This window comes from Onychomys torridus, chromosome 1 (genome assembly GCF_903995425.1).
Source record: "Onychomys torridus chromosome 1, mOncTor1.1, whole genome shotgun sequence".
NCBI lineage: Eukaryota > Metazoa > Chordata > Mammalia > Rodentia > Cricetidae > Onychomys > Onychomys torridus.
Window position 1 is genome coordinate 29,453,124 of NC_050443.1, and position 14,491 is coordinate 29,467,614.

Consider the following 14,491-nt stretch of genomic DNA (forward strand, 5'->3'; position numbering starts at 1 on the left):
CAGCAACCACATGGTGGGTCACAACCATCTATAATGAGATCTGGTGCCCTCTTCTGGCGTGCAGTCATACATGCTGTATATATAATAAATAAATATATCTTTTAAAAAAAGTTTTATATATACTAACATCACTATTATTTGTAATCCGCACTGAAATACTGTGTCTGTAAGCAGCTGGGGTAGACTCATGCCCTGCAATGCCAAGTGCTGGGGTGATATGCAGATGCCACCACACCCAGCTTTTTCCTTTCTTTTTTTTAGATTTATTTTGGAGTGTGTGTGTGTGTGTGTGTGTGTGTGTGTGTGTGTGTACACACATATGGCGGTCTGAGGACAATTTTGAGAAGTTGGTTCTTTCCTTCTCCCATGTAGGTCCCAAGGTTGGAACTCAGGTTGTCTGTAGCTCTGGGTCATGGGGATTGACATCATCAGTGATGGCAAGGGCCTTGACCTAGTGAGCCATCTCATCAGCCCACCTAAGGAACTTTATTCAACAGGGACCTTGGGGTTGGTGTCCTGGCTAGTTTTATGTCAACATGACACAAAGCTAGAGTCATCTGAGAGGAAGCAACCCCAACTGTAGGCAAGTCTGTAGGGCATTTTCTTAATTAGTGATTGTTAGGGAGGGTCTAGTCCATTGTGGGTGGGGCCACCCCTGACCCAATCCTTATAGGTCTGCCTTGTTCCTTTCTCTCCAGCCAGGAGACTCCTCATCCAGGAGTTCTGCCCAGCCTTCAGTTGTACCTGGATATGCAAAAACAAACAAACAAACAAACAAACCAACCAACCAAACAAACCCCCTTTGTTCTGAAGCAAATGCTCTGGAATGCCATTAGGCCAGTCTGTTTCATTTGCACAAGAAACAAAGCTATGCATCTACATTCTGCTTATCACCTAGGCTCTGAAGGGTGTTACCTAGTAGATCAGCAGTAGGTCTGAGAAGCTTATACTTTTTGCCTTATAGCCAAGTAGTATATGAGCACACAAGAATTTCAAGCAGAAGACTTGATATATTAAAAGCTGAATAGCACTAAATATTCCCTGATAAATGTCTTATCTCTAGAAAAATTTCTTGACCTTTCTAGTCATAGCTTTATTACATAGAGCTGAATCTCTATATTCTTGTGGCTTGCAGTACTCTATATTCTGCTTTTTAAAAAACTTTTATCTTATGGGTATGGCTGTTTTGCCTACATGTATGTATGTATACCACTTGTGGGCCTGGTGTTCACAGAGGCCAGAACAGGGCTCCCTGGGACTGGATCGATTTTGAGCCACCATGGGGATTTTAGGAATTGAACTCAAGTCCTCTGGAAGAGCAGCCTGTTCTCTTAACCACCAAGGCCTTCTCTCTAGCCCCTCTTTTTACTCTTAAGAAAAAAATTGACCTTTACTGAGTATCCCCATTCCTCTGCTTGGTCTTCCAGCCCTGCCACTGTTTTCCATGTGATCCACTCTATTGCTAAGGGTTTCCACTGGACCTTTAGTCTGGCTTACAGAGTTTTTCATTTCCAGAATAAATTCAGTTTGGTTTTTCTTAATTATATCTTTTTATTGAATTCTATTCTACATTGGATTGATGTCCTTGTTTTCTCTCACTCTCTTTTTTTCTTGGAGTACATTCATGTCTTCCTTGAGCTGTTTAAAAGGGTAATTATAACTATGTTCAGTTTATTTTTTCCCCCATGGGAGTCCTTCCAAATCATTTCCATTGTGAGCCATCAGTATAGGTTTACTCGTTTTTTTTGAGAAGACACGTATGTTATGTTATGCGTGTTTCCGCAATGGGACTTTTGTACATTTGGAGTTAATGTTTGGCTTTTCATATCTTCTAGAAATTCAAGTTTTCTTTTTTTCCAGTGGAGTGTACAATATTCTGGAGAGGACTTAGTCAACAGGCTTTCCTTTGAGGGGCTGGTGTTTACAGCCAGAGACTCTAGCCCTAGTCTCTCCTGAGGTCAGGTACTGTCCTCAGTCAGTTTTGGCCTCCTACCTGGTCTGTAGCTAGTGTTGGGGTTGTGGAACTCCCTGGGACCATGCACCTTACTCTGGGCCACCTCAGGCTTCCTCTTTGGATCTGGAACTTCCTCTGCAATTTTTGTACTCCCTGTAGGCCTTCCATTGGGTCATAAATAGAACTCCACTGCTTTTGGCAGATGCAGCTTAGATTCTCCAGCTGGCACACGCCTGGGCAGCAAGCATGTTCCTCTTGAGGTGCTCAGTGTGCAGTCTCTCATCCTTCATCCTTGGAACAGTGGAAGTGTGGTACTTCCTGACTCATGCCACAGTACATCAGGCCTGTATCTTTTAGACTTTCTTCCTAAGTTGTGTAGCTTGTAAGTATGGCTCCTTGGTTTTGCTAAATGTTCTTTAAATGAAAAATCTTTATTAAATCCCTCAGTGCTTAAAATACATAGTTGTTATCTGCTTCTGTTGTTCTCTCAGTAAATATAATACATAAAAATGGAAAAGAGCAAGTACAACATTAGGTCCCTGTCAATCCCACACACTCTCCATAAAGTTACAGAAGGCTGTTACTCAAACAGGTTATGCATCACCCATGTGTACACTTGAGTTTGATATTACACACCCAGTGCACTAGGCTATTACCTCTGCAGGCACAGGAAATAGAGCTTCACAAAGGAAAAGTGAGACTTCATCATATTTTTCTGAAATGATTTATTAAATGTAATTTCAACCAAAACTAAGCAAACAAAAACTCATGCTTGAAAAATACTGGGCCATTGTTACACACATGCTACTGATCCTCTGAATTTTTAGGAAGGAAGATTTAAGGTCATAAAATACAGAAAACTACTTGGGATAAAAGGTAATTCAGAAACACAGCCAGTGAAACTGCATGCAGACAAAAGCCAAAGTCAGGGTGAGAAAACTACACCTGCAGGTACAATATGGCAGCTGCTTGCTTCTGTGAATGCTGTATCGACACTGTGGTATTCAGTTCTGTTTGGCCAGAAATGTAACTGATCTTTTTGGAGTGCAACATCATTTTGCTTTGGGGACTAGAGTGTGCATCACAAGACACTGAGGAGATCTCTGGCCTGTCCACAAGACACAAGCAGCAATCATCTTTAAAGTGACAAATGGAAATGCCTGTGGACACTGGCGAATGTCTGCTGGGGATGTGGCAGAAGAGTCTGAGAACCGCTGTCTCAGACAGATACGCGTCCATGCTGCAAAGGTTGCATCAAAACAGGTCCCCAAAGCCTGAAATAGTGTCTGGCCCTTCAGAAAATATTTGCTAACTTTTACTATAAACAAGGGCAAATGACATTTGCTAGACTAAGACAATAAATTGCTAATGTGGTAATATGATCTCCTAGCTGTGTTTCTACAAATGTCTTAAAAAAACAACTCCAATTTTACAAAGGGAGACTGATAACAATGTGCAATTCACAGAAACAAAGCTCAAATGTCCCACAGGCCCGGAAGATGCTCAGCCTTGCTGGTAGTTAAGGAAGTGCAAATGGAAGGCACGTTTTCAGTCCTGGTCGACAGTTGAGAAATGCACACACGTTTCTGGGGAGCTAACTGAGAGCTTCACACAAAAACAACAAGGCACTGAGTACAGTTTAAGTCTACTATGTTAAGGCAAGGGTTCAACTGGCAGGGAGGGATTCGCCTGCTTTACAGAAGCAGGAACACCAATAGGAGGCAATATCTGTGTCTTGAACTTGTTGTTGATGGTAAAACTAACCTGAACATTCGAGGTAAAGAATGGGCTGCACACACATGACTTGTGTGAATTATGTGATGCTAGTTAGATCTGTAAGTACTGACTAGAAAGATGTCTACAGTATATTACCATATGAGAAAAGGAGGCTGCATCCCTCCGTGTGTACCCACAATCCCATTCAATACACTCCCACAACTTGTTGCCGACCTGGGTCTAAGCATGGGTGTCTGCCCCAACCAGAGCGGGGCCGGAAGCACAGCCTCCATGACTCCCAGCACTTCAGACAGTGCGGTCAATGTCGGCTCTCAAAAGAAATCACTGTAGCATATGCTTGCTTCCAGGGGCATCATGATACATACATCTGGGAGAGGACATTCAAGTCTTGGAAAAAGTATGTATACATGAGCAGAAGATAAAGAGTTATCCTTCCAACACTGAAATCAGCACTAATATCACCTTTAAAAAAAAAAAACCCTGCTTTTATTAATTTAATTCCTATAAAATGTGCAAGTTCTCTTTTTAGAAGAATAGTTAAAATTTTAGATAGATTTATTAAATTACTATAGCAGTGCAGATTAAAAAAATCCAGTAATCATTTCTCCCTTTTAAAAAATACTGTGATGGGTTGGAGAGATAGCTCAGCCAGTGAAGTATTTGCTGTACAAGGATGAGGGACCTGAGCTACAAATCTCCCCAAAACCCACAGAAAAAAAGTCGGGTGATGTGGCACTTGATTTTTAATTCCAATGATAAGGCTACAGGGCCAAGTGGGCGCGTGGTCACTGGTCAGCCAGCTGAGCCTAATAGGCAAGCCCTAGCTCCTCATGAGGTCCTATATCACAACACCAAAGTGGATGGCTCCTGAGGTAGGACATCTTAGGTGGACCTCTGGCCTCCACACACGTGTGCACCTAACACACTTACTCACTACCTGAATTCAGTTATAAATTGTTGTGCAGTAGTCTTTCTAATAATTAGGAGTTTTACTTACTTATGCCATGCATTATTGTTCTACAGTGTGAGGCAGATGAACTCCAATGGATGGCGCCTGTTCTCAAGTGGAAGTCTGTAGACTGGGAGGTAGTTTCCCTTCCCAGCAGGCACCTGCTATTCTCAAGTTCCTGCTTTATCACTCTCATTTACTTACTAGCACGTCCACAAACACATCTGCACAGAGCACCTCGCTGGTCTAATCAGAATACCGCTACTAAGGACAATGGGTTTGCAAATAGCTGACTTATTTTAGATGCTCCCCTTTTCCAAATTTGGTAAAATGTTTGCTCCCTTCACAGATGTGAGTGTCTTGTGTCCTAAAGAGGTAGAAGATTTTTAGCTGTCAGATGACTCATTTATAGAGGAATTAGTGTAGTTCCTTAAGCAGGTTCTCCCGAATGAAGTTCTCAACTTCATCCAGGAAAACAAAAGTTTTCCAAGATTTAAGGTATATTATAAAAATCAGGATATAAAAATACATGATCAAATGCTTTAAGTAAACATCCTATATCTTACTAAATCAAAACTAAATATGTATTTCAATAATATGGCTAAGAAAATACTTTGGAAAATAATGCTTCTCTGTATCAGATATACTATAAAAGCTGAATATATATATAAACATCCTACTTTACTGAAACTGAATATATATGTAAAAATATTTTTAAATGGTAATTTCCCAAGAGTTAGGTATACTGTAAAGAGCTAAGTATTAATTTTCAATTATTCATTTCTTACTCTGCAAGTTCAGGGAAAGGGTAGTTCATGGTTTCATGAAGCCACAATGTCAATGACAATGATTTTCCCATGACAATCTTAGCCTCATGGCCTTGTGATTGCAACACAAACCAGGCGCCACCTGGTGGTACAGATGTGCTCCCTGCAGCTAAGACCATTTGTCCGTGTCTTGCTGCTGAAGTCCACTGTGGACTTGTGCTCAGATCCTCTATCACATAGGAGGCCACGTGCTTAGCCAGGGGGAGTGGTTGGAGACATTGCAGAGGGGGACAAGCAAGACTAGTCTCTGCGTGTCCAACTGGCCTTAGCTCAGTGATAATTTCATCTTCATCTCCCACACAACACCTGTGTCATCAAAATCTCCCCACCTCCCCCAACGGGACTACGTTTAAACTCTGGACCTTCTGACGAGCAGAAGGGCAAACTATGAATGGAAACTCAGTTTTTCTTCAAAAGGATTCTGTAACAGTCAAGGAGACAATGCAAAATGTCCCTCCAAGCACTGGACATGTAAGGCTTTCCTTTTATAAGATTGCTACATAAAAGTTCACAATTTTGAAAATAACAAGGAAAGCAGTTATCTTTGGCATATCTTTCTTTTCTTGAACATTCTTCAAGCTAGTCTCACTTGTGATCCTCCTGCCTTTGGCTCCTGGGTGCTCATGTTACAGGTGTGCACCACCATGCCTGCTGGATGCTATTCCAAACTATACATATCCTCACAGTATAACTTGATACATGACACTAACATTACTAATTTATAAAAGAATTTAAAGTCACTAAGTGATTCACCCTGCGTGAACTCTTGAGTGAGGACAGGCACAAAGTAAACATGGTTAAGTCCTTACCCACACTCCCTCAGTTCAAATTCATTGCATAGAATAAACTTGCAAATATTTCATAAAAGTTGAGTGGGATGGATGAAGAATGTGTTGGATTGTTAACACAAGTGTGGCCTTCAGTACGAGAGATCACACTTGTATGGTGGTTATGAATTTTCTCCTCTGAGGGCTAAGGACTAATTCCTCTGACATTACTGCCACCTCAGTTTTTTCCTGGTATGAATTCTCTGAGGCATATGTGGCTCTAGGCCACTGAAAGGGCATTCCTACTTTCTTTACATTCATGGAAATTTCTAGTTTTTCATAAACTAAAGCCTCACGGTAAATTCTGGAACCATTTGGTCACTTCTGATTTCTGTAATTGTAAGGTTTCTTACTGGTGACAAGTGTCCAATTGTTTCTGGCCCTAATTGGTCTTTGAGTATGAACTCTAATGCTGCTGAGAAACCCTATGATGTATCAATTTTCTGATGGCAGTGTCTCTTCATTCACTCCTCTGTCCTGTGTGGATTCTTTGATGTTGGGTGAGGTGAGAGCCACGAATGAAGGCTTTCCCACACTGCTTACACTTATAGGGCTTCTCCCCAGTATGGATTTTCTGGTGTCGACTAAGCTCGGAGCCCCGGCCAAAAGTCTTCCCGCATTCCTTACACTCATAGGGTTTCTCACCACTGTGGCTTCTTTCATGATGTGTTAGCTCTGATCTTCGAATGAAAGCCTTCCCACACTCCTTACATTTGTGGGGTCTCTCACCAGTGTGAACTTTTTGGTGTCTCATGAGCTCTGTAGTACATGTGAATGACTTTCCACACTCCTTACATTTATAGGGTTTCTCACCAGCATGGGCTCTCTGATGCCGGGCAAGTTCTGTGCCACGACGGAAGCCTTTCCCACATTCCTTACATTTATAGGGCTTCTCACCAGTGTGAACACTCTGATGTCGAAGAAGATGTGAATCAGAGATAAAGCCTTTCCCACACTCTTTACACTTGTGAGGCTTCTCCCCAGTGTGAACCATCTGATGTAAAGTGAGCTGTGAGGCACAGCTATACACTCTGTCACAGTCCTTACACTCATAGCGTCGTGCCCCAGCGTGAGTTAGCTGATGAAGACTAAGCTGAGTGTCGTAACGGAAGGCCTTCCCACATTCCTTACACATATGAGGCTTCTCACCAGTGTGGATTCGCTGGTGACGAAGAAGATGTGAGGGCCGGGTGAAGGCTTTCCCACATTCCTTACATTCAAAGCACTTCTCATCAGTGTGAACTCTCTGGTGAAGACTAAGCTGTGCATTAGATGGAAAAGCCTTCCCACACTCTTTACACTTGTAGGGCTTCTCACCTACATGCAACTTCTGATGGTGACTGAGCTGTGAGGTAGTATGGAAGCCTTTCCCACATTCCTTACACTTGTGAGGTTTCTCACTACTGGGAGTACTCTGAGGCTTCAGGATGTCAGAACCACAGAGAAGGTCACTTTTCTTGTTCTCACTGCTCTTTTTGCTTCCATGAAGGCTCTGATGCACAATTAAGTCTGACCTACAGTTAAAGACTTTCCCACATTGTGCACACCCAGTGCCTTTTTCTTTATCGTGACTTTGCTCATGTTCAATGAGACATGATTGGCACACGAATGTTTTCTTACATTTCTTGCATTTACAAGGTTTTTCTGAAGGATGAGCTTCTCTATGGACTGTGCATTGGATGGAACTTGGCCTCTCGACAGAGGTCACTACAGCTTGTCTCAAATGTCCCTCCTGATGGTCCTGTTGGCTCTCCAACTGGTCTGTGACTTCTCTGTTACCTCTGGCCCTGCTGTCCTCAAGGCTGGAGCATGTAGGTTTCTTTGCCATCTTTTGTTGCAATGATTTAATTTTGTAACCGTCCTCTGGAAGTAAGTTCTTGCCTTCTCTTCTAGATGCCCAATCTGTAAGATAATAAGAAAGTGGAAGGTCATTTTCAAACTTGAGAAGGGAATATTGCTGGAAGTGACAGCTAAAGGCAATGACAATTTAAACAACTCACAACATAACATTGAAATCTGGAGAGAGAGAGGGAAGGTCTGAGATGAGAGACTATGAAGAGAGCTCAAAAAGGAAGGGGAAGGCTATGTTCTTTCCACTCTGGTGGGCATCCAAATTAGATAGGAAACTTATTCAAAACATGGTATCAGGAACTGCCTAAGAAAACTAAGAGAATAAACAAGGCAGAGCTCCCCGTCTCTAGCGTCAGACCATGTGCTCAACCATCTTGCTTTGAGCTATTGTTGGCTAGAGAGTTACACCATGCTACAGATGAACCATGCTACAGACCCCGCTAGTTCTGCTACCACCCCTAATTTCCTCTCCACACAGTAGGTAGAATGTCGCTGTTATAAACAGTGAGACCAGCCGGGTAGTGGTGTGCACACCTTTAATCCCAGCACTAGGAAGGTAGAGGCCAAGTGGATCTCTCTGAGTTTGAGGCCAGCTTAGTTCCAGGACAGCCAGGACTGTTACACAGTGAAACCCTTTCTTGAAAAACCAGAAAAAAAAAAGTGAGATCCGAGCCAAACACTCTCCTGTCAGAACCTCTTCCTCACTTAATAACACCCCTCCACGAGGGGCTGGAGAGACAGCGCAGAGGTTACAAATACTTGCTGCTCTTGCAGAGGGCCTAGGTTTGATTCTCAGAACCTACCCCAGGCAGCTCACAAGCATCTTTTAGTTCAGCTCCTGAAGAGTTAATGCTTCTTTTGGCCTCAACACCTACACTCACAGGTGCACACACAAAGACACAGACACACAGACTCAAAATAAAAAAAATAAATCTATTGCTGGAGAGATGGCTCAGCAGTTAGGAATGTTTCCTGCTCTTGTAGGTGACTTGGGTTCGAGTCACAGGACCTACAAGGTGGCTTATAACCATCTATAATTCCAGATCCAAGGATCCCAATGCCTTCTTCTTACCTTTACAGGCACCAGGAATATAAGTAGTGCACATCCATCTGTGCAGGCAAAGATACTCAAGCACATACAATAAACAAATCTGTAGCGCACCCTAATGGAGCTGGAGAGAAGACGGTTCAGTAGTGAGGAGAACTTGCTGCTCTCATGCATGCATGTGGCACACAGTCAGACAAGCAGGCACATACACATAGGAAAAAGGACTGTTTGAAAATCTGCCCTTCTGTATCTGTTTCTGACCTGAGCTGACCCTGCTCTGGCTCTCTGGCCGACTGCATGCTCTTTACATTGTGAGGCACAGCCTTCCTTCAGAATCTGCTGGTAGATACCTCCCCTAAGATATCCAGACAGCTCACCTTACTCCAGCCTCCAGTCACAGCTACTTATGATCTTTACAGAAGAAGGTGCTTACCACTCTACACACTTATTTTTGTAAAGCACATGTATTACATGTCATCTAGTATTTTCCAGCACTCTGGAAATTTTCAAACATGTATAGAAAAAGTATACTTAATTCCATTCCCCACTGTACAGTACACGTCATGTTCTACTTGCCTTACTCTTCATCCATCATGATGCTGGGCAACCCTGTGTGCTCCTCAAATATATTTTCCATGGTTTCGCCTCTTCTTAAAACCCAGTAAGTTTTGTCCTACTGTAACTAGTTTCAAATGTCTCACTTCTTTCTTTTTTTTTTTTTTTCCTAGACAGGGTTTCTCTATGTAGCTCTGGCTGTCCTGGAACTCACTCTGTAGACCAGGCTGGCCTCGAACTCACAGAGATCCGCCTGCTTCTGCCTCCTGAGTGCTGGGATTAAAGGCGTGCGCCACCACCACCACCCGGCCTCCTCACATAACTTCTCTGTAGCTAATTCAAATAGTTAATTCCCTCAGCTCCTCTCTTAGCTACCAGTTGCTCACTTACTTTTTCTTTAAAGTCAGCATTTAAAGGAATGAGTTTTATTACAGCGTTTTCACACAAATATGTCATTACACTTTGTTCTCCCCTCCCTTGTTAGTTCCTACCCTCTGCTCTTAGACCACACACATCTTGTTCTCTGTCCCTTCCTTATTTAACTAAAGCCACTCTCAGGGTTCTGTGGACCACTCTGATCTCCCTCTTACACACTAGCTCTTCCCCCTGGCTTTCTTTGGCTAGATGCTCCTCTTTTCTCAACTAAATGGTCAGGGCCCCAGAGCTGAGTATTCTCTCAGGATGATGCACACTTTAAAGCTTAGCATCAGTAACACAGAGCAAACGTTACATTTTCTAGACAGCCTTGTAATTTGGCTCCAAGCGTCTACTGCTTGGAAGGTGATCTAGTGGCAAGTCCTACACACCACCCAGGGCCTAGATGTTGGGGGTAAAATGGGTCCCCATGGCCCTCGCCCCTCCACTACAAACTGCTGCTTGAGAGCAAAGTGAAGTTCCTGGCAAAGGAACTTCCATTGCTGGGGTGTGTGTGTGTGATACGCATTGTCCCAGATCTTCCACTAGCTTCCTGCTGACAGTCATTAAGCTCACATCCTCTATGCACGGCTCCTCTCGCCACCCCGACACCCGCTCCCTCCTGGACCCTTGCTGCACCCACCCTTCCTCAGACAACCACCCCAACGCAGTCCTATGTAATGGAGCTAGACCTCATCATTCTGGCTCCAAACACAATGTGTCAGTATTTTATTGCCACTTAAATGTTGCAGGATATTTGTTTACTCTGCAGGAAGATGTTTCTATGTTTCACCTCAGCTGCCTAAGGCACCTGATTGTTTTAATAAAGAGCTGAATGGTCAATAGCTAGGCAGGAGAGGTTAGGCAGGACTTTCAGACAGAGAGAACTCAGGGGGATGAATCTAGGTACACGGAAATGTCACCGAGACACAGAGGGAGTCGGATGTACAGAATGGAGGAGAGGTAAAGAGCCTTTGGCAAAATGTAGATTAATAGAAACAAGTTAATTTAAGTTATAAAAGCTAGTTGGAAACAAGCCTAAGCTAGAGGCCAAACTTTCATAATTAATAAGTGTCTGTGTTATTTGGGGGCTGGAGGTCCCCGAAGGAAGTCTGATGAAAAAGCTTACTACACTTAAAATAGTAAGTATGCATCTATTTTTCCCTCACTAGAACATATAATGAATCTGACTGGATGAGGCCTTTACTTGTTCATTGTTAAATCTGCACTAGGAAAATACTGGGTGGGGTTGAAGAGGTTGCTCAGTGGTTAGGAACGTGTATTTCTCTAGCAGAGGAGCAAGTTCAGTTCTCAGCACTTGGGGGCAGAGAGCAAGAAGTCCCCCCCTGGAACATTGCTGAAAACAGCAGCTAACAGCTAAGTAACATTGTAGCAGCATAATGCTATGGTTTTAGTTTTCAGTAAACCAGGAGTTAGAAAGGAAATCACAAATCTGGACAATCTATGTTTCTGGGAATATAAAAGGCTGTGCATACAAGCAGCTGTCTGCTTCCCCAGAAGACTTGGGAAAGAAATCCTCATCAGTCACAATCCCCTAATCTCAAGGTCCTGTACAGCAGGAAGGGGACGTTTATGGGCCTGTTTTCTTACACATGTCTGTGGGAACGAGTAGGAGAAATACATCAAAGGCATTTGGGAAACTATTCTCTTTCCTTTCCAACTCCAAGAGCTTGCCCATATTCCACAGTCTGAGCCTCTATCTCATTTCTTTCTGAGTCAGGGTTATCACTAGCCCAGGACAGTCTAGAACGCATGATCCCCATTTCAGCCTCCAGAGTACTGATTACAGGTATGGGATGCCTGGCTTCTAAATGGTCTTAAATTAAAGTGCTGATTATATTTCTTAGTTCCTACTGCACCCCCTCAAATACAACAGTTCCTAGGGCAACCACTAAGAAAGTAACTAAGAACTACAGTAAAAGAATCAAATAACAATCTAGCTGCAAATCTTACAGAACGGAGTCTAAAGAGCAAACCAACACTACATCTAAGGGGACATCAACAGGCTGAAGAACAGAAAAGCGATCGATAGACCAATGGGACTAAAGCTGACAAACCTTTAAGAGACACAAGAGAAGACATTCACGGTCTAAGCTCAAGAATGAAAGGAGACCACTAGTGACCTCACATCCATAAAAAGGGCTAAGGAACCACTCTGAACCAATTTCTCAGATAGCCTAGACAAAACACACAAATTTTTAAATGAAAAAACTACTAAGACAGAGTCAAGAGTAACCAGAGCATATGAATAGTTCTGTAACAAAGATTATGAATTACTAGTTATAATAAAAAATCTGGGGACTGGAGAGATGATTCAGTGGTTAAGAGCACTTGAGGCTCTTGCAAAGGACCTGCTCTTGCAAAGGTTCAGTTCCCAGCACCCACATCGGGTGACTCTAAACTCCTGTAACCTCCCCAGTTCCAGAGGATCCAGAGATCTCTTCCAGCTCTCTTGAGCACCTGCATGCATGTGCACATACAGACAAGCAGGCACGTGTGAACACACAATAAAGACAGATTAAAAATTCTCCCCATTGTTAGGTCTCAAAGAAACTCAGGACAAATGGCTGAGGTGCCTATTTAACACATCAAGGTAGACGCTGACCGCCAGGTCCTCCCACCATCTCTCAGTATGGCAAGCAACAGACATCCTACCCATAACCTCTCCAGACCCTGAGCTTCGCTTCCCTCCTTCCAGCTTCTCGGCTCCTATAAACCCAGCCATTCTGGCTATGTGTTTCCTTGGTGCTCTCTTGGTCTCCTGGCTCTTGGATCCTGGGCCCCCCAACCCCTTCCTCTCATGACCTGGTTCAGTCTGCTGGCCATGTTCTGTCTAGATCCCTCCAGAGGCCTCTGGCTGTGCTCTCTCTCATATCTATAATAAATATAGCTATTTATTATATCCTCACCATACCATGGGGCGGTCGTGTTCTCATTTTTTCCATTCACCCATGAAAAGTCTAGACCTAAAAGTTTTCACTGTCGAATTCTACCACTGAAGAAATTTAGCATAAAGAGAAACCTGTATGTATGCACACAGTGGCCAGAGGGCAACCTTAGAATCTTCCAAAGGAACAACATCTATATCCTTTGAGACAGTTTCTCATTAGCCTGCAGCTCAGTCATATGCTCAACTGGCTGGTTAGCAAGCCCTAGCAATCCCCCTGTCTCACCTTTCCCTGGCAGGAATTACCTGTATGCACTACCACACCTGACATTTTTATGAGCTCTAGAACACCCTTTCTCCCTCAGACCTTAGGCTTCGGCTGCCAGGGAGCTTTCCCAGCAGCACCCAGAGTGCTGCCTTCTGACTGCCTAGTCTCCCCAGGTGCATGAACAGTCAGTCACTCACCAGAATGCCATTCCTTTGTCTCATTCCTCATAACCATCCAGGGCTCCTTCCCCTGCTCTAAAAGTGAGATCACACTTGGCTTAGTGTCAGCAAGACCTGTCCAAAGACAAAAGGGGAGGTTTATGTTGTACACGTCGGAATCAACATCAGTCCAGGAGGCCTGGCACAGAAGCACAAGCCTTTAATCCTAGCACCCTAGAGGCAGAGGAAGGAGGATTTCTGTGGGTTCAAGGACAGCCAGGGCTACACAGTGAGACTATAGTAAAATAAGTCCATGACTGTCAAGAGAGAAAAAGAGGGTCTCAGACCTGAGAGGGAAAGTGGACGAAAGCCCCCTCTCCTAACCCAGAAGCTGACAACCACCCGCACGGGACCCTCCCTGGGCATAGAAACCACACTTGAGGTAGGGCCTCCTGCTCAGCAGTAGATGGCCAGCACACCATGAGCTCAATGGTATTGTTGAGGTTTTGAAAACCTCCTAACGCTTCATTCTTTCTTTTTAACCGCACAGATCGTTCACTTATATTTTATGGTTTCCTATGTGTGCAAATGCGTGTCTCAGTGTCACTATGTGTTTCCTGTGTTCCTCCGTCGTTTCCTTTTTTCTTTTCCGTTTGTTTATTTAGTCCTAGCCTGGTTTCTTTGCTAATGAGAGAAAGAAAGGCTGTGGATTTGGGGGTGTGGGGAAGTGGAGAGGATCCGGTAGGATTTGGGGGAAGGGAAATGCAATCAGAATATACTGTATTATAAAAATCTTCTTTCAGTGAGAGAGAGAGAGAAAGAAACTGAGCCTGGCAACCTAAATTCAATCCTTGGAACCCCTGTAGAGACCGATGGAGAGAACCAACTCCCTAGAGTTGTCTTCTGATCCTACATGCATGCCCTTCCCCATCCCAATTAAAAAAAATGTAAGATCAAATGAGTGAACTTAATTAAAAAAAAATTATGTAAACAGA

General features: G+C 43.5%; 1 protein-coding gene across 3 annotated transcripts in view; it reads right to left on the bottom strand.

Moving 5' to 3' along the window:
* Positions 1-2,661: 2,661 nt before the first annotated feature.
* Znf568 (zinc finger protein 568) overlaps positions 2,662-14,491 on the bottom strand; it is a 60,258-nt gene continuing 48,428 nt past the window's right edge. For all 3 annotated transcript variants that reach the window (XM_036177514.1, XM_036177560.1, XM_036177437.1), the window contains exons 9-10: positions 13,536-13,631; positions 2,662-8,196 (exon numbers count right to left, since the gene is read on the bottom strand). In XM_036177514.1, coding sequence (XP_036033407.1) covers positions 6,755-8,196; positions 13,536-13,631 — 1,538 coding nt within the window. In that variant the 3' untranslated portion in view covers positions 2,662-6,754. The remainder of the gene's footprint in view (positions 8,197-13,535; positions 13,632-14,491) is intronic.